This window comes from Thunnus thynnus, chromosome 21, assembly GCF_963924715.1.
Source record: "Thunnus thynnus chromosome 21, fThuThy2.1, whole genome shotgun sequence".
Taxonomy (NCBI): Eukaryota; Metazoa; Chordata; class Actinopteri; order Scombriformes; family Scombridae; genus Thunnus; species Thunnus thynnus.
In genome coordinates, this window is record NC_089537.1 from 19,393,635 (window position 1) to 19,418,940 (window position 25,306).

Here is a 25,306-nt window from a genome sequence, read left to right on the forward strand (position 1 = left end):
CAGTTCCATGTTGAGTCTTTAAACCTAGAAGCTTGATTTTGGAGCCATTGGTTCCCTCGACTGAAAAAGAACAAAAATTTGAATGGACTTTGGTCAAAAAAAAACCTTCCTGTGGTACAAAGAGATTTAAGACAGTTTGATGCATGAATGCATGATTAAGAGGGATAAAATATATCATTAGAGTTATTTGGAGTGGGTAAATATCTGAAATCTTCATTTTAAATTGCATCAAAGCAAAGAGCAGCAGAGCAGCTTTTATCATTGAACTACCAGAAGTGGTGTAAAACTGAACCAATCCAGACTACATTTAGATGACTCACCACAGCAATTTAATGTTTGTTCCTCTTTTGATACCTAGAAGATCACAAACTTTAAGTCAGCTTTGATTGACATGCACCCAGTACACTTGAGTATTGCGTACACCTAAAGAGGACAAAAACCAATTTAATTTCCAAATCTTATGATATGATGGCTGTTGAGGGGAGAAGTTCATCCTCCAAGGTTTACCCTCAGTAATCACACAGATGGGGCCAGCCAGGGATTGTAAAGGTAATCTAACCCAGTCCCAGCAATTTCCCACAGACTGTAGTCTGTTTGGTTTGCTTGCCGTCTCTTCAGGACTGTGGTTTTTCCACTGTATTGACAGCGTACCATCTGCCGCAGAGCCAATCTAGATCTTGTATACCTTCCCCAGTCTGTATTTACTCGGCTGTAAGGACTTTAAGTTTGGGACTAAAGATAATCAGTTATGATAGTTTGATTGAAGTGTACCCACAAATGGTAACATATGTTTGATGATGTGATTGGAAGAAAACATGACAAAAGTTATTTTAATAAAATATTTTTATTTAATAATAAAAGATGAAGATGACATCTGACGACCATCACCTGAAATTCAGTCAAACAAGGTAGAGAACATCGTAAAGAGAAGTGCAAGAGACTTTTATATAGAGGAGTAAACTAAACTAAATATTTCAGAGAACATTAGACAAAGGATATGCCAGAATAAGGATACAAATGGTTCTGCTGGGCCACAATATGAAGCCTTGGCATCTTGAATAAATAAAGTGTAAACACAATTGTAAAATGGAAACACCATCGAAATGATAATCAGGTTTTTTTATACAGAAACACCATGAGACAGTGAGTAATCACATCAGCGGTTCTTTTAATATTCTCTTTTGGCAGGTCACCAAATGCTTTATTACTCACCTGTTCAGTTCATCGTTGTTTTGGTCCTCTCTTGGTATCTGTGTTATCTTGTTTTGGTCTGGCTGATCTGGCATATTGCTGTGAATTCATAGTTAAGGTCTGGAGACAGCAAACATCGTCATTAAGCAAGTGAAAGTTTACTCTCACTTAAAGCATTTTCTTTTCAGACAAGGACCTTTTAGTTTCATAAGATGCCCAATCAACACACCTGCTCCATCATCTGGTCCCATTACTTCACTCTTACTACTATATTAGTATTTTTAAACATCAAGAAATGCATATCTTTCTTTCTGCAACATCACTAATTTAATATACACACAAAAAAAACTCTACAACAGTAACCTCGGTGAAAAGCCAATTTCAGCCTTTTAAGCACAGGTTCACACTCTGATCATTTTTAATGACAGGCTGATGATTTATATCCTACTCATATATTGTCATTTCCCTCCTAAAATTGCATGCAGCAGGTTTAAGCCACAGGGGCTCTCTTCTTTGAGACACTCACAGCCTCATATTAATTTAATTTGAGAAAAGGTCGCAGCTGTTTGCTCATAAATGCCAGAAGACTAGTGGCCAAATATGGACCTAGGGTTTCGTGTTATACTAAAGCTGGTTCACTTACTCCCTGACAGCTACTGTCATTCACACAGATTGATAAATTGTTGGGCCATGTGACAGGTCAAAGAATGAGGGAGGAGCCAGATGTATGAAGATCTGTCACTTAAGTGCTGTCTGTTAATGAACCTCACATTTTAGACTGCTAGCATTTCATGCAGGTTTTTCTTCTAGCCCACTATTTTTGTAGCAGGCTGTTTGAGGATTTCCTGGCAAGTGCCACACTGCAGTCTCAGGCTAGCACTAAAAAAATCATTGTAGGAAATCTAAACTAGGACTGGCTGTCCCCTGCCTTTGACTGCTTAACAAGACATCTGTACCAGAATGAACCATAGCCTACTTTTTGATGCTCCTAAAAACAATAATTAAAAAAAAAAAAACTTACATGTGCAGACTTCTATTCACAAATTTTTCATATTAGATAACTAATTCAGGTGAACATTATTATTATTTCAGTGAAAAAAAGTCTTAAAGAAATATCTCTATTATTAACATGAACATTTGTCCTTTAAATAAAGAGAACTTAGACAGCTGCTAAAGCTGTTTTGATTAATTAATGTTCATAATCATGTTTATGGTGCCACATTGGCAAAAAGGAAAAAACAAACTATGGTTAACCAACACTGCACTGAGGTTTTCACATACCAAGTCTGTTTCATCCAGTAAAATGAAGTAAGATCAGATGAGAAAGCTGCTTCACCATCTTAGGGTCAGTATATCAAGCCAATATCTTTGCAAGACAGAAGAAATTGTGCATCCAATATACAGCACAAAAGTAAAAACCCACACCATCATACTCCAGTTGGCAAAACATGGTCAAATTTTGAGCTTCCAAACTACCTCTTATGGCTGAATAACAACAACAACAACTCTGTGTTAGTTTTTGATATAATCCAACACAGGAGTTGTTTGTGGATAAACTACAGTCTAAGCTCCAGCACTGCCACTGTCTTACCTATAATATAGCGACATGCAGGACATCTCCAAGTAAATTACACTGCAGACTTCTATTCATTCTTTGAATTCAAAGACTAATAGGCTGTCGCTAAGCTAATTGGTTATAGGATGCGCATTAATGCACATTAAAAACAGCTTCAAAATCAATAACCTTGTTCCATTAGACAAGTTCCATCGTTGACCTGCAATTATCAGTGTTGAGAGGAGGAAGAACAGGTGGTTATTCAGGGCTGCCAGAAATTAGTCCTCACCCTCCTGAAGGTTCTGAGAACCAAAGCCAACCTAACGTCTGTGATGAGAGGTGATAAACCTGATCGCACAAACACCCACTCTCAACCAAGCTTTTTTTTCCGAAAGAAATGTGCCTTTGGTTAAGGGTTCAGTAACAGTTTAAGCTTGCAGATGAACATTCCTCCCTATTAAATCTCTTTGAAGTAATTGAATCTTGCATTGGTAAACAGAACTGATATTTATGTAGATCTATGTGCCCAACTTTACACATTAAATAAATAAACCCTATCAAATAAACTCACAACTTGAATTTCCACCATTCCTCATAAAAATCCTTGTCCTTGTTTCATCTTGCAAAGAGGGGATAAAAAGGATACAACAACGAGGGGTTTGTCATAGAGAACGTAGCCGTTGGTTTCCCGCAGGGCTTTCTCTGCACTCTGCTCACTGGGGAGTCCTACGAAGGCCTGCCCTTTCATCCGCCCCTCCTTCATTAACACAATGTCAAACCTGGGGAAAAAAGCAAAGCGGGGACACATTATTATCACTCGAGGCTTGTGGCCTGGCTGAGTCAACATCATACTGTGGCTATTCAGTGTTATGAGAGAGGAAAATCTGCTTCTGTAACCACACAAAACAACAGCTGTCGATCGTGTTTTTATTCCAACCAATTGATTTTACTGAGAAGCCAAATAGAAGCAAGTAGAAGGGTAGTAGTACATATATCGTACAGCACAGGATATGTTACTTGGTGCAGCCTATGAACCAAATAACTGCAATCTAACATTACATTGTCGGAAATGCAGAACCTAAATACGAAAGTGCAAATTCCTCAGGAAAGCTTGTCAGCCATTTGTCAGTTAGCTGTAATTTGGTGAATGTAAATAACAAGCCAGAGCTTGAAGATCCTCCCATATATGTAATTTACTGTGAATTCAATTAAGGGTTTTTGGATAGTTAGTACATTATAGATCCACTGGACAAAAAGTGTGCCAGTATTGTGGAACACAAGTCAGGTCAGGTCAGTCAAGTAACACTATGGGGGTATTTACTAAGGATCTGCAGCCTTTTTAGGCACTTAACAGTTAAATTGTGTTTGTCCTTATTTACCAAAAGGACCGAGCCGAGATTTTGTGCTGCTCATGAAAAATGTATTTTAATGCATTTCCATTCCGAGGCACAAAATATGGAAGGAGATTAGAAATTCAGAGTTTGTTTTTTTTTTTGCTGAATTCAGCTGCCTGCTGTGGCCGAAAACAACGCTGATAAGAGCGGTGAGAGACAGCCAAAACAATTAGCTGAAAGACGTCATGAAGCTCTGTAAAGCAGCGACCTTTTTCACAGGGACTGATCATTTCTATTTGTGTAGCATATTCAATAATTCCCATTTCACAAACAGCAAATAAAATCTACAATCGAGAAACAGGTTACTAAAGGACACTGAAAGTGTTTTCTCTGGAAGAGCTGCATCCTCCTTGTTTTTTCACCTACATCTGTGTTCAGAGTCTGGCCTTCCACTCAACATAAGCTCAGCTTGATGACTCAGGTAGAATATTCATTTGAAGTACTGCTGACGCACAAACATAAAATGTCCCTCGTGATCGCTACGTCTGGTTAGATACTTATAACATAACACACAGTCAGCATGAATTACTAAAAACTCTCAAGAGAAAGTGACAAATTGCTGGAGTCAAAAATAGCTCAGGAAGGGAAGATGGGGTGAAGTGACACGCAAACTGTGTCAATAAGCTTCAGAGGGAGAAAGGAATAAAGTCGAGATCATCTGGGTTGCTGTTAAAAACTGCAGTTGCTTTGTCTATTCTTTTCTTATTGCCTGCAAGATACTTCAATTCTACTAGTGAGTAAACTGTTAGTGTCAATAATAAAAGATAACACAACATACATGTTTCTCTCGCCTTCTGACAAAGGGTTGATGTATCTTCCATAGATGTACTTCAGGTCCTGGAAGACAAATGATGTATATCAGGAGAAAAAAAATAAACATATGAATATTAATATATAACTGATTAAATAATGTATACAATGCAGCAATAACATATGTGAGATTTTAGGATTTACATTTCATTGCAAAATTTAAAATTGACATTTAATAACACAGACATAGAATGGACTTAAGCAACTCGAGGACAAGCATCACATGCAGGAAGCCAAACACACACATATAAGTGGGTCAAGCATAAATGCACCTACTTTCTCTTCCACTTGCTTAGCAATATTCTTCACGTACAGTCTGCAGGTTGGCTCACCCGGTTCATAATTTTTAAACACAGACATCCTTTTTATCTCTGTTTTAAAAGAAAGGAGAAAGAGGAGAAAAAAAAAAAAACTTGATGCAAGGTGCTTTTTAAAAAACAGGTACAAAGGATCACAGAGCTGCCTACACCTACCTAAAAGTTAAATCCATCCAGTCATTCCGACTCAATACCAACCACTCAATATGTTTTATTTAAGAGTGAAAAGACTGAGAGATGCGCTGCTGCATTAAAGCAATGAGAACACAACTGATCTCAACACCTACCGACCACTTCATTTTAGATCATACTTGGGTGTTTAATATCTCTGTATCCAAAACTCAGCCTTTCCCCAGTTTATATAGTTTATTAGACGTCTATTCTAGAAATAAGTTAGAAAAACAACTATTCTCAAATGTGGATTTATGGGAATCTGGAGAACATAACCGTAATATGTCTTGAAGTAATAATACACGATTGTTTTGGGTTTGGGTGACACTAATGACGACAAGCGGTCACGGCTTTGATGTTGAACCCTCAACTTCAGGCTGTGACCTCACATAATATAGACGCTCAAGAAGGGAAGCAGCTAATTATCAACAGCGGAATTGACCGTTCCCACAGAAAAACAGCTATTCTGAATCTCTCTTCAGTCCTTATCATCTTGGTGTGATTTGAATCTTAAAAAGCTAATGCTGATGTTTTTCTCCTCATACCGTACTGTATGCATTTCAAACAAACCACAGTTACTACATCAGTTCTTTACAGATTAGGATTTGTTCAGAGAGGAGGAGAATTTCTTACAGTAGGAGGAAAAAGACATTTGGGTTTTCATTTGAACTTTCATTCCTTCCTGCTTTTAACTTCTATGGTCTGTTTTTTTTTTGTTTTTCAATTTCACTGCCTCTAATTGGTAGTTTAATGACCACTTCTCTTTCCTGATACATACAATTCATGTCTTTAGAATAGGAGGAAACAGAGGCACCCAGAGTAAACCCATCCTAGGTGTCGGTGCAACCAGTGCGCTACTGTGTTGCCCATATAGTTGATTTTTACCATCTCTCGACAGCCGCCCTTTCTCCAGCTCCTTCCTGGAGATGACGTCTGAGGGCAGATCTTGCTCTTCGTCGCTGTGCTCCTCTTCCTGCTGGGACGTTTGCGCGCTGGGGTAGAGCTTCCCGAAACCTTCAGCTTCTGCCGCCTCCTTACTGCCGCTGAGATCGACGTCACTCTCATCCGCTTCTGAAGGGGAGACATGTTCAAATCAATGGAGTTGTTTCACTGCGTTTCATATTATGTGCTTCAGAGTTGGATTTGATGGGATCTTTTTTTTTTGGAATGCTTCACATTACAACACAGCATGAGGACACTCTTCCTCCAGCATAAATACAAATGGAAGTTTTCAAAATGTCTACCGATAGCAGATGCTGGAATAATCACTTCTGCAATGTTGATCCTCTTCAGTAAACTAAACAAGCTCAGGATGGGAGATGGGAGGCAAATCCTCTTTGTCACAATTAGTTTAACATATTGATTGTTTTAAAATTTCTAATCAGGGCATCATTATAAACTGAGCGGGCTGGAAATAATGATTCTTTTTGTCAGGGTTCAATAATTCGATAGATTTTGTCCTTTGGCAGAAATAATGTTTGAAATAGGTTGTACTGATAATTGAAAGAAGACAGCTTTAACAGTGAATCATATGCACAAAGAGAATTGGAATCAAATCAAAATCCTTTCCTGTTTTGCAAACATGAGTTTGAAAGGCTGTAGGAAGGATAACTCTGGCAGACTTTTCAGGAGAGCATGCATGTGCACACGCTCGTTGTAGATGGAATTACTAAGAGCAGTGAGCCTGTACAAATCCAGGGAGGGGGAAAAAAAAAAAAAAGCTTGTCATCCACGTAAGGTGTATGTGTGTGTGCACTGGAGCAAGAAGTGTTGGGGAGCTTTTCTGATACACTCTCAGCAGAGAACCAGATCACTGCTTTTAAAATTATCCTCCTCCTTATCTGCCCCCCACCTCCCCTTTTCATTTAAATAGATTGTTTATCGGATCCCACAACCCCCCACTTCCGCAAAACAAGACTAATCCAAAAAGCCACCCGTCATAGTTTATCTTTCCTCTGCCTTTAGGAAATCTTTTGTGTTTGACTTTGAGATCTATTTTACTTCTCAGGGGCTTGCCAGGGAGTGAAGTTGTAGCTAGAGAGAAGGGAGATAAGGCAAAAAGGGAACTGCACAGTTGACAAGTAACACAGACTGTGCCCCCAATGACATTTCCTCATACAGATAATGGTAAAACCTTTTTGGTGCGACACGAGTTTCTCCTGTGATATGCTGCTGTGTAACACTCTGTTCTGACTTTACCCATAGTAAGGGCTTTAACTTATGTCAATAGGAGTATCAAACCACCTCCTGCTTAACTGTGATAATAAACATGATGTATGGTAATAATCAAATCCTTACAGTGCCTTTCTTGCTCGTAAGAGAGGTTTTTTTTTTTATACAAATTCCTCCAATACATTTATGGAATATCAGTATTTCTGATTTGTTTTTAAGGGCCAACTGTAAAAGTGACATTTTCATCAAGCTTCTTTCAGAGATGCATTTAATTAATGACTAATATACGTGAGGAGACAGTGGATGTTATTTTGAAATAGATTTTGAAATGATTAGTGGATAATTACTCAACTGACAGATAATTAGTCAAAATGCTGGAAGCTGTTTTGACAATTTTTCAAACAGAAATGCCAAATATTTCTTGATTTCAGCCTCTAAAATGTGCTGATTTCTTATTTGTTTTATATTACTGTAAACTGCATATGTTTGGGTGGTGGAGTGTTGGTTGGACAAACTAAGACATCTGAAGGCGTAACCTTAGAGTCTGGGAAATTGCAATCAGCATTTTTCACTATTTTCTGACCTTTAATAGACTGAACAATTAAGTGATTAATTGAGAAAATAATCATCAGATTAACTGACAATGAAAAGGGCAGACCAGACCTGCCTCTGGTTGTACTTCTATCAAAATTAAAGCTGCCAATTAGTTGATTAATTGATTAGTTGTCAACTATTAAATTAATTGTCAACTATTGATAGTTTAAAGTTATTTTTTCTGATTCCAGCTTCACAGATGTGAATATTTTCTGTCTTCTATGATCATAAACTGAATATCTTTGGCTTGTAGAGTGCTCACATCATGGACTGCTGACATTTGAGGACGTTGTCGTGGTGTTTGGGAAACAGTGATCGACATTTTTCACCATTCATAGACATTTTATAGATCAAACAACTGATTGATTAAGCAAGAAAATAATTGAGATTAATCAATAATGAAAACAATTGTTAGTTGCAGCCCTAATCTAAATGGTATCACATAACTCAGAGGAAAACTTCATTCTATTCATTATTAGTGCTGATATAATCAATCAAATAATTAGTGAATCAACAGAAAAATCTTAGTTTTAATAATTGACTGACCATCTTATTTCAAGCCCAAATTCAGACCATTCACTAGTTCAGAGTTCTCAAATATTAAGTTGCTTTGTTCTGATTTAATAATTGTACATTAAATATCTTTGGGCTTTGAACTGTTGGTCAGATAAAAGTTTTTGTGATGGGCTTTTACACGATCACAAAATGATTTATCAATTGATCACAAAAATTATCAACATGCTACTTAGAAATGAAAATAATCATACATTGGGCGAAGTGGATATCTAAACAGAGCCCTTACCTCCGACTTCCTCACGCTGCGCCCCTTCACCTGGCCCACTTCCTTCCACTATGGCTGAAACTTCTGGAACCGAAATGTGAAATTCAATTTTCCTTGTTCCGGCAGGGTGGGGCTGCTCAAACACATCTGAGGGCTGCATCACTGGAGCACTGAAAACAGCAGAGACAAACACCGTTCCCTTCAACAGCAGCCTCTAAAAAGTACCCACAATAAAACCGGCTCCTGGGCGGTTTAAAGGTTGGGATATTTTGTTCTGGTCAACCGGAGATATTTCCCAGTCCGCAAACATACAGCTAGGAGACACTCCGGTGTGTGCGAGTGTGTATTTATAGTTTTGAAATAGAGTTTGTGGTCTGTCATTAAGGGAGTGCGTGCGTATGTGGTGCTGAAACAATAGTCTCCGAGCTACACAAGGCTGTCTTTATGAGGAAGACATATTGTCTGGAGGTTTTTGTCCTATTTTACCAGCCTATGAATACTGTCTCAAGATGAGTTATGCGTGAGGACTGTGACATGCATGAGCGCCTTTGGTGTACCTCTGAGAGTCTGGTTTGGGAGCATAGAGTAGATCCTTGATCTTGGGCTTCTTTCTCTTTGAAGCTGTTTTTGGTCTCAGGGGTCTCTTGCATGCTTGGTTGACCAGGCCCATCAGACGAACAATCCTGAAATAAAGCAAGCATAGGGAATAAGGGGGGAAAAAAAAGGTCTACCTTGGACAAAAAAATGCCCATCAATTGGAATTTAAAGACATTTCCCTTCAAGCCACGTGTCTTTGTAGAAACATTACTACTGATGAATGACACACTGGCTCTACTGGTAGTGGTTGTTTGATGCTAAACAATATGAAAGTCGATTGCTTTGCCTCAGAAAATGTTCATGCAGAGTCCTTTCTAATGTGTGCGGTTATCCGCTCCTCACCTCTCCTTGTCTTCGTCATCTCCGCTCTCATACTCTGATTCTTCTTCACTGGACAGCTCCATCTCCTCCTCGGGTAAAGGGGGGTAGTCAGGAGGCAAGGGGGGAGGCATTGGGATGGGTGGCGCAAGAGGCAGGAGCTCAAACTGTAGGGAACAATATAACATGGCTGAGCCTACAAACGCCTCTGGGTTCAACTGACAGATTTTATGAGTGTCTTCTTTGCTAAGGTACCTGGTGAGCAATGATGCATTCAGTTTCTCTGTCAAAACTGAGGCTCACTGGTTTGTAGATTGTAGAAGTAACGAGTCGTTTCAGCCATCTATCTCAACCATTTATCTATTACTTTGAGCTTCCTATTTCAACCCCTTATCTAGTACTTTTAGCTAATGATTTTGACCTTTTATCAATTACTTTCAACTTTGTCACCATTTATTCATTAATTTAATCTATACTATCTCAACCTTCTATCCATTACATTCACCCTACTATTTCAACTGTTTATTTGCCTGTTTGCTGTCTACTTCAACCATTTATCCAAAACATCTCTCTAATTATTTGAACTTTTTTTTATTCACTACTTTTAGATATTTATTTCAACCATTTATGAATAACTTTAAGCTACCTGTTTAGACTTCTCTGCTCGCTTATCAATTTGTTTACATGCCTTCTCAATTGCAACATTCAGTGTTACAGCTGAATCAATATGTAGTTATGTATTTTTTAAAACCAAATTAGTTGATGTACTCCACACTCTTTCCACGTACCGCCCCTGGCAATTGCTGAAGTACTCCCTGAGGTACAAATAACTCTGGTTAAGAATCACTGACCTACAACGATACTAGTAGTACTAGCAAGCAATTAGTATGTAGATAAGAGATTGATATTTTCTTAAAATGGCATTTTTTCCTCTTCAAAAAGAGTAATATCTGTCTTCACCTCAATTTTAGATTATAGGTAAGAAAACAAGCTTGTCCACTGCCTGCTCTCAGGACTGAAGGCACTAGGTACTGAAAACATATATTCCTAAAATGCTTTTTAAAAAAAAAAAAAAGTTTTGCACCATCTTCCACAGGAATTCTGGGATGTCATCTCTTGGGTTCCTTTTTGGTATTTGAATCCTGCGTAACCTACTGGCCACATGTAGTTGGACTTTGACTCAATGTACTTTCCTGTAGTCTTAATGTAGTGAGGAATATTTAATTTCAAACTAAGTTTAAACTTTGGCAAATATCTGCACTTATTTCAGGTAAGGAAAAAATGTATTTATAGTTTGTTTAGTGGCACAGTGGGCTTGAGGTAATGAATTGTCACTAGAGTTACCAAAAAACTCAGACTTTTTAATAAATTAATAAACTGCTTATTATTGAAGGTCCTCTAAAACTGGGAGCCGGTTTAACTAAATGCTAAGTTCCTTCCTTGCACATAAAGTATCTTCTCCGACGCATTTCATTAGCGATGTTTCCTCCTTCTAATCCAACCGATGTTATTGTTTCACAAATCATTTCTATCCCAACCATCAAAACAATTAAGGCTTCTTCTTCATCCAACATTCATGTATGATATTCTACCACCCACCCCGACATAACAAGCTTACCACGGGTGGTCTGGCAGTGACTGGGCCAAACGGACATGGTAAATTCATCTTGTTCATCAGATGAAGAACCTGTGTAATTGAAGATACAAATATTAGAATAGTTATAGTATCTGAAGATTCATACCAAGTGCTGGGTGGTAGCTGGTTATGTAAATACACTGCTGCTCTCAAACGGGCAGCCTGTAACTTGGGCTCCATATGTAAAACAGATTGCAAGGCTTTTGCATTTTCATTTAAAATACATGGATCAAGGTAAGATTGAGGCTGGAGTGAGATACCACTGGTGACGCTGAGCATTAAGGCAGCTTCTCTGCAACACACTAGCACCACCAAGACGCCAACGCTGGAAGTAGCAGCAATGAAGTTCCAGGCAACACGGCTCCCAGGGAAATGTTAAACCCATAACTCATGCCTCCCACTTATGGTTTATCATTAATACTTGCTCCCCGAATTGAAATTTAAAAAGCAAATGTTTGTTGTTTGATCTTTAAGAGGTTGGATACAGTTCAAAAACCTCTGGGACACTTATTCCAGAATCATATTTCCATTTTACAATATGAATCTGAAGGCTGGAACGCTGTCACATTTGCATTTTTGTGCAAATTCACAATTTCCACATTGGTTTAAAATAGGAAAGTATGAATTCATATCAAATAATACAAATACATACACACAGATGACTACATATCAAAGATTTGCGGGTACTGGCTGAAAAATGATATGATATAAATGAAGCATTATTTACTCACTTGAACATAAAACTTTGGCACACTCATGAGAGCATGTGTTATATTTGTCAAAATGCCGCTGGTAGGTGGTGGATATAAATATTTCAAAGTGGGATTTGGTTGAAATTTCAACCTGTAAGAGAGAGGAGAAGACAAAAATTACTTGAAAGTCTGCAGCTGCAACTGGCTGCCTTCAGTGCAAGAACCCCATTCACTTAAAAACTTGCAAAATATGTCAAAATAATGGAGACACGTTATTATGTGGCCCAGCCAGTGAGCTTTAGCTAGAGAGCTTATTCTTTAGATGACAAGCACTCAGCCAACAAAATGTAAAACCCAGCCATTAAGGGATATTAGGACCGGCATGCCATGTCAGCACCAAGGCTTGTACTTGTGTAATAAAGCAAGACTCGGCATGAGAGAGCAGATCTAAATCTACTAATGCCTAATAAGCAAAGACTGAGGGTGGGCAGTGCACTATATGTACAGTAATTAAACCTGCCACTTGGCTATTTGACGTAGAGACTAGACTGAAAAGAACCGTCAAAACTATTAGTCAGAGGTCAATTAAAAATGTGATCAATTTAAAGCAGGAAGGCTGTGAATTGTTGGCTTAATAGCTACTCAATTCACTTATTAATATTTCGTTGTTTGATTCTTGTTTTTTTCTATTTAATGTTGTAAATCTGGATTTTATTTGTTGACTATTAGCCTGAATCAGGGACTGGACCATGTGTCGCTTATTATGTTATCCATGGATAAATGGATTTGTGTTTGAACATTGCTAGAGTGACCCAATGTGCCCATGAATACATCTAAGTATAATGTCATTACCATGACGACGGGGTGATACCATCAGTCAGTGATGTGCACACGTTATTGATAATGCAACAACATGTTGTTCTCTTGTTTGCAAAGAGAAGAAATACTGATAAATAAAAAAAAAACAGAGAATCGAGGAAAGGACAAAGAAATGCGTCCGTTCTCCTGCAGTCCAGCACTGAACCTCCTGAGCTCAAACTGCAGCTGCCTCAATCTGACAGATGCACGTGTGCAAGGTTCAGGCACTAGTTACTGGTTAGGTTAAGTCTACTAACAATAATAATAATAATAAAAACCAAAAACATGAATAAGTCTAAGGAGAGAAAAGTATTTCAGGTCAGGTGAGTTTGAGAAATCTTTGATGTTTTTGCCAAATTTAGTTAACAAAATAAGTTTAACTTTTATGTTGGTAAATTTTGATGGCATTATTTGACACCTTTAACCTTATGTGAAATTCATACTGTATATGATCCTTTAATTAAAAAGTTGTAATACTTCTGAGCAAAATTATATAACAATTAGATAACATACAATAATACATGAGAGAATATACTAATCATTTTACAAGTTAAGTAAAAAGTAAAAATGACTAAATGAATAATTTGCAAATTACCAAATGCCAAAAACTTACAACTCCCTGAGAGATTTATATCTTCTGTACTTATGCGTAAGACTAATAAGGCTCATAAGTTTGAGACATTATTTTTATTTTATTTCAATCAATCAATCAATTTTTATTTATATAGCGCCATATCACAACAAAAGTCATCTCAAGGCACTATTTAACTTTTAATTACTTTTGTGTGTGTGTGTTTATGGGCGTCTGTCTTTATAACTTATTTTTATATTATTCTATCACTCTGTAAAGCACTTTGAATTGCTTTTGATGATGATTATATTGTGCTGTACAAATAAACTTCAATTTTTATATTGATAAAGATGAAATATAACTAACAATTATTTTCACTATCAATTTTTTAAAAATGTATCGATTTGTCATTTAATCGATAAAATGTCTGAAATGAGTGAAAAATACCAATCACTATTTTCTCCAATAGTTCAAAGCACAATGATATTCAATTTACAGTCATATAAAACAGAGAAAAGCGTCACATTTTTGTTTGACAAATGGCTTCAAGATTAAAGGTTCCATGAAATTGGCAATTGACCTTTTTTGAAACAGTGCCTCCACAGTGGTGACCTCATGCTAAATGTAACTGAGAAGTCCAACCATTAAATCATTTAAAATTTTTGATAAATCCTGACCAAACTCAATATATTGGTGTAACTCTAACCATCCAATATATTTCCTCACTAAAAGTCTGGACTAATATTTGAATATGATGCTCTTCAACATGAGGAGAGGGAGACTGGATTACTGTAGCTGCAGCGGGATAGACTGTCAGTATTGGGAGTGAGAGGTATCAAAGACCACCTGGTCCCACCAACTGGCAGGACAGACGGCCTGTCAGGCACTCAGTGGCAGCTTTGCTATCTAATTGGACGCAGGGCCGCTGACAGCTCCTGACTTCAGCTCTCAGATTTCCATCCAGGTTTAGTCTGTCAGCTAGCTTCCAGGCAGCCACTACACACCTACACTAACAGCCCATTGACCAGGTGTGGAGAGCTTGTGTCACAAATGCATTTTTAATTGATTCATTTCAAATTCATTTCATCATCTGATGACCAGTATAATTGGGTGAGTAATGAGATATGAACAAATCACCTCATGCAGCGATTTAAATATCATAACAGGTTACAAACATATTTCAAGATTTTCTCATATCACAGCAACGCTATCAAAAGCTGTAGTGCATACACTCAACACTTACCCAAGACTTGGTGCAATGCCGGTCTCTATGAGGGGAATATTTGGCTGTTTGGTCTCCTGTTTCTTCTGTTCTTCCTTCACATGTTTACCACCGCTGGGGGGAAAAAAAAGAGAAAACTGATTCTGCTTTGCCGTGCTTACAACATGATCTTCAGACTACAGCAACAAAGGCTAATGTCTGGCTTTATCTCACAGAAAGGTTAACAGCCCAAAATTATGAGTGAAGAGGAAGTAGTCTGAAAGTTACAGTTAGTGCAGATCAACAGTGATTCATATGATGCAAGCAACATACCTGACTGACACAGGTGGGTCCTTTAACACGGTGACATGATCTTGGTTTTTCGCAAACTCGGCAACAAGTGTATGATCAAGAATCTCTAACTGATGGAGCCTGCTAAGAGCCTAAAAGAGAGGAGGACTGAGTGAATAACACAGTACAAGACAGACTTAGATTGAGCCTTGTATTTTACGTCTAGAAACTAGAAAAGAAGAGAAAAAAAACACCTTTACTGCTGACTTTTCACTTCTGAAGGTTGCAAAGGCTGCATGTTTCTGTGGAGATGGAAAATCTGTTCAGAATGTGAAACTTAAATGAAAGGTTCACGCGGTGTTAGCGAGTTTCAACCTACCAGACGACCTGTGTTTGAGAAGACCCTGACAGACTCAGCTCCAAAATACTTCAGCAGGTCCTCCTTCTCGTCCTGGCTGAGCTCAGCCGGTAAGTGGCGGATAATCAGCGTCTTACTGCCGTTTGACTGAACCGGCTCCTCGTTCTTGTCCATTTTACTGAAGGGCAGCGAGCAGAGAGAGCCACAGTTACAGAATCTGCCAGCCACAGTCACTAAGTCTGATCGTCCTGTCACCACTGCTGTGTGGGCCTATTACTAGTCGTTTGATAAGCATTTTAGAAATGTTTTCAAAAGCTACACCACAAGCGCCTATATGTAACCCCACCCTCTGTTGAAATGCTGCTGTCCCACTGATGGCTTGGACTGTATTATTACTCGATGAAAGGGATCTCAAGCATAGAAAAGCATGACTGCTGCTAAAATATCTGACTGACAAAACAAATGACTATTGCGAAACTTCATCAATCATCAATTGCCGTAGACAATGTCAGAGACGTGATAATAGAACTGTAGTGGAAAGCACGACAAGGTAAGTTTTTTCTACAATATTTGGTCCTCAGTATGAGTAGGATAAAAAGTTGGGAACATTATTGAACATAATTATGTGACGAAAGCTGTGGGAACATGATAACAAGTGATTAACGTTCGCTTACTGTATTGTGTTTTTAAAGCTAGTGTTGCCGAATTGAAGAACCAACGCTGATAGTTTATTAAATATCAAATGTGTACGTTTTTCGACCAGCAAGAAAAAGTTAAACTGCAATTTCTTTCAATGAACAACAACACTATACTGCACTGGGTTAGCTCCGACTTTAGCTCAGTGTTAGTATGGCACGAAGCAAGCAAATTCACGAGTTATCTTGACCCTTTATCTGCCAGCTCCTTGTTCTCTTCTCACTCCGAAGACAATACATTATACGCAATCGCCAGTATAAACCAAATAGCTGTATAAAGAAAATTATTCAAAGCTCAGTAGATGTATTTGATAAGGTAGCATACCTGCCTGCAGAAGCCAATACACAAACGCTCTTCTTCTTCGTTACGGAGATTACTGGTGGGAGATAAAGCAGCGCGCCCCTTTCTGCACAGGAGGGGAACTGCGGCTAACTTCCAGTTTAGCCCTCCAGCTAACTTGACTGGGGATAAAATAATTCAGTCGAGATTTTCCGAATGTATCAAATTCTGATGTTGAAATGAGTCATTTCGCGGGTGAAACCCCGGCGCTGTTCCTGGGGGTTTGCAGTCAAACAAATCCACTTCTTCTTTGTTATGGAGATTTCTGGCGGGAGATAAAGCAGCGCGCCCCCCTCTGCACAGGAGGGTAACTGAACTGAATTATTGTAGCATATACACATATTGAAATTGCTTCCATGCGTTTGACAGTCAAAATAGTGACATCGCTGGCTTTGATTTGATTTTTTCTGTCTACATCTTGTCACAACATTTGTTTGCTTTGAAACTTTGCCGTTGTGTCTAACTGGATGCTAGGGGACTACCAACATGGATGTATTATAACATCTTATTAAACATCCATGGTTACCATGGTGCTAATGCAGACATGACAGCATAGTCACACTTCCCGTGGTACTTTCACAGTACACTGACCAAACTGAAATGTCCAGAAAATGGCAGTGAAATAATCATGTTAAATATTATTTAATTCTGTTATTTCAACTCCGCATTCTTTAGTGGGATACCATATATGTATCAAAAGGATATTTATGTTAACAGTACCCAGCCGGGGTGAATCAATGTCATGAATCAAGGTTGAATCACTGTTGAATTTTGTTTTGATTTTGAAAGGCAAGTCAACACTGAAATTTCAACTTTCCTTTTCATTCTACACTGTACACAATTGTGCATTCAATTATATTATAACCTAGTTTGCAATTGGATCCACATGACAATACTGACTGAATCAGTGATTTACATATTCCATGTTTTCAATGCATTGTTCAACTTTTGATTATATGTATGCCACTTGCTGTGCCTAGCTTGCAATACTATCCCTATACACAAAAATAAACCCCTCTAAATAACTCAGAGGTAAAGCTTGAAAGTGATCAAATGAGACTCCCTGGAAAAAGACATTGTGGTACCTTCCTGAATAAATATGAGGGAAAGCAGCTGTTACAATTTATCTTTCATAGATGGAAAGACGTTCTTTCAGATGTAGTCAGACTTCCAAACTGTTCTTTCTGTCATGCAGGAGTTCCACACTGTATGGGAGCAAAAAATGTATAAGATGCCAGAATGAAAAATGAAAACAAACCACTTTTTATAGATTTTTATTTTTTATTCAGTGAGGGAGAGGGGATGATGATGTAAATGAACATGGCAAATTATACTTGTCATCAGTGTCAAGTCACAACAAACACTAACATTAGCTTTTAGAAAACTGCTTTTTTCTGTCTCTTATCATCTAACATGCATTCTGTCATGTGCCCTATCATTGTGTTTGTTTGTTTGTTTGTTTGTTTGTTTGTTTGTTTGTTGTATATAACAACACAATGAATTGGCATTGGCTGAGACACCTTTTTAACAACGTATGGTACAGTGAATAAAGAGGTCAGTGGTTGAGAACTGGCTCCATGTAACAATAAGATGCATGAACTGAGCACTGCCCGCCCTTCTGTCAGCATCTTGCCACTGAACACTGTGAGGAGGAAACACTTGAGAGCTAGAGTGATAGATTCTACTGTAGGCTGTGTGTACTCTGTGTGTGCGTGTGTGTGTGTGCATTTGTGCATGCATGCGTGCACATTCAGTATTTATGGTGCACTGTTGTGAAAAACCTTATAACAATACATACAACAATAGATTTAAGCATAGCCAAATGTTGGGAAGTTTTTGTTGAATTAATTAAAACTGTGGACCAGATGAATTAATTAAGACTGAGACCCAGAGGAATTCACTAAAGGGGACCTATCATGCTCATTTCCAACTCTATATTTTTATTCTGGGAGTCCACTATAGTATCGTTGCATGATTCACAGTTCAAAAAACTCCTTATTTATCTTATACTGGCCCTTTATGCAGCCCCTCAGTCCAGTCTCTGTCTAACAGGCAGCTTTCCTGCTTCATATTAAAAGCTTTTATATGACTAAATAATGTAAAGAATAATTATTGTGAAGAATTTACAGGAAATGACACGTTCCTCACCAAATTAGTAGAGCTTTGATAGCGGCACTAAAAACCAGTTGATACAACAAGATATGGAAATATTTGGAGCTCTTTGTTCAGCGGATCAGTTAGAAATAATGAAGGGAGGAATAGTACAAGCAGAAACAGCCGCAGTGATGATGATGTTTGACGAAGAGCTGCAGACGACCACACCTCTAACAGGTAAACAATTTATTTTACTTTGCCTTGCTGTGTAATGGAAAAACACCCAGCATACCAGCTCAACTCCAGTCATGTTGGAAACCGAGTGGTCACAGCAGTCTGAAGCTAGTGCTTTTTGCTCACAGGGATTACTTCTACATACATTTACCTCGTTATCTGACACTTTGGCCACATTTAATATGAACATCCAACATTGTAACATTATATATATGACTGAAAATAAGGAAAAGCATTACAGGTCCCCTTTAAGACTGTGGACCAGAAGAATTGTATCTACATAAAAGCGTACAATACTAAGTGGTTTCATCCACTTCACCTGAATGTACATGCACAAAGATGATCATGAAGATGAATCATTTGAAGCTGCTTTCTCATTTTCATCTGCCAGACAATTCTCCAGTTCTTGGAAGTCTATCTGTGTGTTGGGTGGCTTTATCTGAAATGCTGTCCCAGCAGTGGATCTGAGTTATTTTTATTGAATCTCTTATTTCTATTAGGAGCTGAAGCACTTTCTTCTGGAATTCTAGGACAAAGGGAAGTGAGTACAGATGTTATTTGGTAATGCAAGAATGTTATTTTTATTTGCCCAATAAAAGCTTTTAGGTACTTAACTTTAAAGGACCAGTGTGTAGGATTTAGTGACATCTGGCAGTGACGTTGCAGATTGCAATCAACTGAACACCCTGTTTTGGAGAACCTACGGTGGCCACAAAAGATGTGAAAGGCCCTCTCCAGAGCCAGTGTTTGGTTTGTCCATTTTGGTCTAGTATAGAAACATAGTGATGCAACATGGCAAGCACTGTGGAAGAGAACCTATGTAGATATAAAAGGCTCATTCTAACGTAACGAAAACACAATGATTTTCAGTTTCATTTGATTATACACTAATGAAAACATACTTATGAATATTATATTTCATTACTGCCAAGTCTGTTCCACTATATGCCACTAAATTCTACACAATGCACCTTTAAATTAGGGCTGGGCAATATATCAATATTATATTGATAGTGTGATATGAGACTAGATATCGTCTTAGATTTTCAGATATCGTGATATGATAAGTGTTGTCTTGTGTTTTAAAGGCTGCATTACAGTAAAGTGATGTTTTCTGAACTTATCAGACTGTTCTAGCTGTTCTATTATTTGCCTTACCCACTTATATCCACATTACTGATGATTATTTATCAAAAATCTCATTCTGTGAAAGCACCAATGTCATCCCCATCACAATATTGAAAGAGGTATTTGGTGGAAAAATACTGTGATATTTTGTTTTGTCCATATCAACCAGCCCTACTTTAAATACCCCTTAAAGATTATGTGGGTAAGTTATTTTCTTCATAATTTTGACAAATTACCACCTTTTTTAAAACTGGTCATTACTATTTACAACGGCTATGTTTTAGTAAATTCTAATGGTAGCAAAATTTGGATACAACTCTGTGACCAAATATGAGCAAACATTACCAAACAAGAGTCTAATACTAATTTCATTATTACGAGTCAGTAAAATTAAGAGTGACTACTTAGTTTCCACTGACAGAGGAAAGTTTGATGCCTTCAGTTGTGGGGTTGAGGTCTGTTGGCACACTGTAGAGTGAGCAGGCTCTGATCTTTCTCTGGCCCCATTGTTTGGTATGGCACGCATCGTCTTTTTCCCTCACTTGACAGTTCTTTGCTCAAGGACCTTACTCTCTTCTTGTTGGACTTAAGTGGTGGGTGACTAATCGGAAGTGGTGGGTGACTAATCGGATGCTGCCGCAGGCTTCTCTCTAAACTCCTTGTACTCTGGCCATCACTGATGGGGGGAAAAACATCAATATACCAAAAAATGAAAGGAGGCTCTTATTAAAACAGTTAATTGAATTAATGGTTTAGCTTGGGCTATTCAGTGCTCAGACACAGTCAGACACAGTCAGACACAGTCTTACAAAGTTGCCAACAAATCTATACTTAGATGTATGCTTCTACATGTGGCTGCTATGGATCCATACTTAAAAATTCAGGCAGGTTTTTGTCATATGTCAACATAGTGTTCCTAGTGACAGGCTCACCTCATACTGCCTTTTCTGTATTTATCATGGGAGGCCATTTTGAGCTAAGATAAGCTACGGCATGCAATCAGCAGTGTTGCCAGATTAGATTAACAGTTTTCCGCTGAGACTGACAAAGACCTGTCTGTGAGATATGAGGATGTCCCAGAAATGCCCACCAGGTGATTTAGCCTGTGGATTAGAATGTGGTGGTCCACAGTATCAAACGCTGTACTAAGGTCTAATAAAACCAAAACAAAACAATCTCCGGCATCTGCAGCCATTAAAATATCATTTGAGACCTTAAAGAGAGCTATTTCAGTGGAGTACAATTTACGGAAACCAGATGGAAATTTATAAAACATCCTATGCAATTCCAGTGTATGAACAAGTTGCTTCTCAACTGCCTTTTCTAAAATTTTGGAAAAGAGTTTTGAAATGGGTCTGTAGTTCTCTGGCAGGGAGATTGAAAGATTGAACAATAGCCTGCTTAAAGAAGCTGGCGACACATCCTGATAGAAGAGAATGGTTTATGATATTGACTGTACAAGGGCCAATAGAGTTAAAAACCTTTAAAAACATAGAGGTTGATACGACATCTAGTGAGCTCGAGGGGGGTTTCATTTGTCCTAACAAGGCTGCAATATTATCTATGGACACAGGACAAAAGGAGTCCAAGATGGATGGATTTCAGGAGCCACTAGTAAGCGGACTGGACATGGTGAAATATTTGCCCTAACATTTTCATCAATGTCTATAAAATATTTAAGAAACTTATTGTAGTCACTGTTTGATAAGATTGGAAGTTTAGGGGTGCTGGGAGAGACAATATAATTTACTGTGTCAAACAGGACTTTAGGGTCTCTCTTTCTGGCAGTAATTAGATTAGAGAAATAAGAAGATCTCTCAGCCTTCACCATATTGTTGAGGGTACCCATGAGTTCTCTGAGATGCAGTCTGTGAACCTCGAGCTTCGTGGAAAGCCACAAAGCTTGCTTTTCAAGCACTCGATCTTTCGACATTTTCACCTTAATGTCCAGATAGTTTCATTTATCCATGGTGATGGATTTTTGGAGATCTCTCTTAGTTTCAGAGGAGCCAATTTATCCAACACTGAGGAGCAGTGAGTGTTAAATTATTGGACTAAAGTGTCCATGTTTCCATCCTTTTAAAACAATATTGCTGTCAAACACCATAGAAAAATTGACAGCCACAGCCTCATTTATGATACAGGTGCATCTCATATGGCAAGTAGGCTGAGACTCAAATGTGGAGCAAATGTCAAATAAAATACATGTACGGTCACTTACATATAAGTCCTTAGAGCCAACAAATTCAATATCTATACCATGTATAAAAACAAGGTCCAGAGTATGCCCACCTGTGTGTGTTGAGCGAGATACATATTGCTTAAAATCAAAGGAGGCAGTGAGATTAAGAAATTCAGAAGCAGCATTACACATAATGTTATAAATATGATGATTAAAATCCCCAACCATTAGGACTTTGTCCAACTTTATAATAGATGATAAAAATCTGTAAAATCTGATAAAAAGGAGCCGATTGGGCCTATTCTTCGGTAAATTAAAATACAACAGATATATATATATATATACATAATATCCAGAGTCGGTCAGCTAAATCCTATCTGTTGTATTTTAATTTTGTAATTTAGTAATTTGTAATTTGTTAACATTTTTACAACTATTTAGCATTTGAAGTTGATAGTTGGATAGGCTATCTTTATTGATCATGTATACTTTGCAATTAAACAATATAAAGCCCTGCAATACATTCTAGCAAACTGTCCTGTGATAAATTGGGAGATTCAGGGGACTGCAACCAGGAGCAAGATGAAAGCAAAGTGACAACAGGGGTAGCCGAGCCAAGTGCTAGTGAGCTTTACCTAGATCAATCTAAGTAACCTTTCACAAGCTCCTTCAAAGTAACCCTATTGATGTCTTTGGCTACCTCCAACTGTCAGGTGACTCTCTTCTTATAAGTTGTACCAGTCCTTCAGCCTGAGGGCTTTAGGAGTCTCCTGCCTGCCTTGATGCTGGTTGGTGGTAACATTTGAGCTTTGGTGTATTAAAAATGATTGTCTACTGCCTTCCAGTGGTCACAGTGAAGAACAACACACAACACATCAATGCAAACATGACAGCATAGTAACACTTTCATAGAACAATTCCAAAATACAGAAATGAACATTTAATGATTACTCACTATAGGTTACTGTTACAGACTACAAATCATATTTCAGTGGCAATTATAGAGATATTAACACTATCAAAATATCAAAAAGGATTTTAATAGTAATCTTAGTAATATTACCAGTATCTGTATCAAAAATATGCACTTTGTAATCCAGCAATGTAAACCCCTGCACCATGTAATGCATTCCAATTAACAGCCATACACACCAAATGTTTAGTTGTTGATTTTCACCAGCAGGTGTCAACCTTGCCACATGAAATAACAGTTCCTGCAGCAGTAATGAGTCTGACATTTCCAACTACTGTATGCAGGTTGAAAATTACTTTCAGTTTACCTATTCTGTCTTACTATAATTTATCAGACAGTGATAAGTTAACCAAAACATTTATTAATATGTCTAAAGACGAATTTAAAAGGCCTTCTTTCACAGACCTTGTTAGATTGTTCTTTATTAATTCATAGATAAAGAGGTTTTTAAAAACGTTAACCACCTCTGGCCTTGGAGTGATATTCTGATGGGTGAATGCTAATCCAGGAGTATTACAGGGATTGAGTACCAGTTAGGGAAGGCCTGTCCCTCTAGGTTCAGCCTTATGAAGACCTTCAGCTTCCCATCCCCACCCCCGAGAAAATCTCCCCTACACTTCTCGAGATGCCTCCAAATTCCTGGCCAAATGAAGCCTTTTCTTTGAGGAGCAACGCAAGGGCATTCCTCATCAGGGGGACACAATACCCCCTTTCACCGTGGCCTGGCTCTGAAATTTCACAGGTGATGGGAGGAACGGTAGACACTTGATCCTCCTTCTTCCCTCCGATGTAAGGCATCAGACTGAGGGAGGGGAAAAGGGAGAGAGATGCTGATGGGGAATGTGGTAGCTTGGGAGAGAGAGGGAAAAAATGAGCCGAGTCTGATGGAAGAGTGATCAGGTTCAAACGGCTGGGCCGAGGGCAATATTTTGGGGGATAATGCTGCAGATAACTGAATATTTCGTGCCAAGAAAACCTTGAAATTTGACAACTTTAATGGCAAACACGATGAAACAGCTGTTTCTGCCTCTGCAGGGAAGCTGAGTCAGAAAAAGCCTTTATTCTATCAGCAAGACATTATAAAGTACAAAGCAGTTACCACGATGAATATTGATGTTTGTAGCTGATGCGCTCATCAAGACAATCTCACATCGATTGACAACAGAGTAAGTGTCTTATTCCAGTCAATAGGTTTTAGGAAAGCTCAGCACCCACTCGATGATTCATCAGAAAAACAAACTGAGTCATTATAGAGAGAGGATAACACACAATGTAAAACAGCTCGGTCCTATTTCTTTTTAATTTTGTTGCCATATGTGGTGCACTTGTCACTCACATTTAAACTGCATGCACAGATATCTAATATTGCTTATATGTTCACCAGCTTTGTCTGTGTTCCGTCACCATTGTTCGTCATTGTTCTGCCGTCCCAGCAGGAAGTGTGCAACAGGACTTTAGAGTTCTTTTTTTTGCTAAAAATGGCATTAAAAAGAGAAATGAGAGTTAATTAAAACAGGTAAGTTGTGGGCCATAAAACCAAATAAGTTAAAAGACACTCAAATTTCCCATAGAACTGAGAGGACCTGCAGAGTCTGGCAATATTTCTCTTTGGATCTGTCATTATGAGCGACACCTTTTACATTACAGTCAGGCGTTTGATCCGGTGTTAATATAGAAATATTGATTAGAGCAACTTTAAATGTACATTAAACTCGCCCAGTTGAAACATCAATAAAAAAAATTAGAAATTGTGTTGAAAAATTCAGGTTAATCGAAAAAGTCAGTAATGTAGCTGCCAGGAGATAATTCAACTATGAGTCCCTGAAAGTGTTACAGGATTTCTCACATCCTACTGGTTGGTTGGGGAACCTGGTCAGGAGGTGGGATCTGGGTGGGATAATATGAACCCCTCTATGTGTTATGCTTTTTTTTGGTGAAGCCACTTATTTTCACCAGTATTTCATGTGACACGTGGCTGTCCACGTCTTCCCTGGGCCAACAGAGGGAGTTAGAAGTAACAAGGACGGCACTGCGAGGGGAAACTAAAAAAAAGAAAGTAAAACACATTTTAAAAAAATAATATAATATATATAAAATATTTAACTCTACAATATAATTTAATCATCCACCAATCTTGCTTGTCAAGCTTACGC

At 38.2% G+C, this 25,306-nt stretch overlaps 1 protein-coding gene across 5 annotated transcripts; it reads right to left on the bottom strand.

Moving 5' to 3' along the window:
* Nucleotides 1–825: 825 nt before the first annotated feature.
* rnpc3 (RNA-binding region (RNP1, RRM) containing 3) lies at nucleotides 826–16,794 on the bottom strand. 5 transcript variants are annotated; one of them, XM_067578085.1, is made up of 16 exons: nucleotides 16,532–16,794; nucleotides 15,529–15,685; nucleotides 15,404–15,451; nucleotides 15,192–15,301; nucleotides 14,901–14,993; nucleotides 12,268–12,379; nucleotides 11,519–11,587; nucleotides 9,925–10,067; nucleotides 9,543–9,668; nucleotides 9,007–9,155; nucleotides 6,324–6,509; nucleotides 5,227–5,321; nucleotides 4,919–4,977; nucleotides 3,393–3,525; nucleotides 1,213–1,290; nucleotides 826–1,053 (listed from the first exon to the last, which is right to left on the bottom strand). In XM_067578085.1, the coding sequence occupies exons 2-15, from the start codon at nucleotides 15,679–15,681 to the stop codon at nucleotides 1,222–1,224; spliced, it is 1,545 nt and encodes a 514-aa protein (XP_067434186.1). In that variant the 5' UTR covers nucleotides 15,682–15,685; nucleotides 16,532–16,794; the 3' UTR covers nucleotides 826–1,053; nucleotides 1,213–1,221. The 5 variants fall into 5 exon arrangements, with proteins under 5 accessions (XP_067434186.1, XP_067434188.1, XP_067434184.1 ...); XM_067578087.1 differs by having other exon boundaries at nucleotides 826–888; nucleotides 16,528–16,794; XM_067578083.1 differs by having other exon boundaries at nucleotides 16,528–16,793.
* Between the last annotated feature and the right edge of the window lie 8,512 nt (nucleotides 16,795–25,306).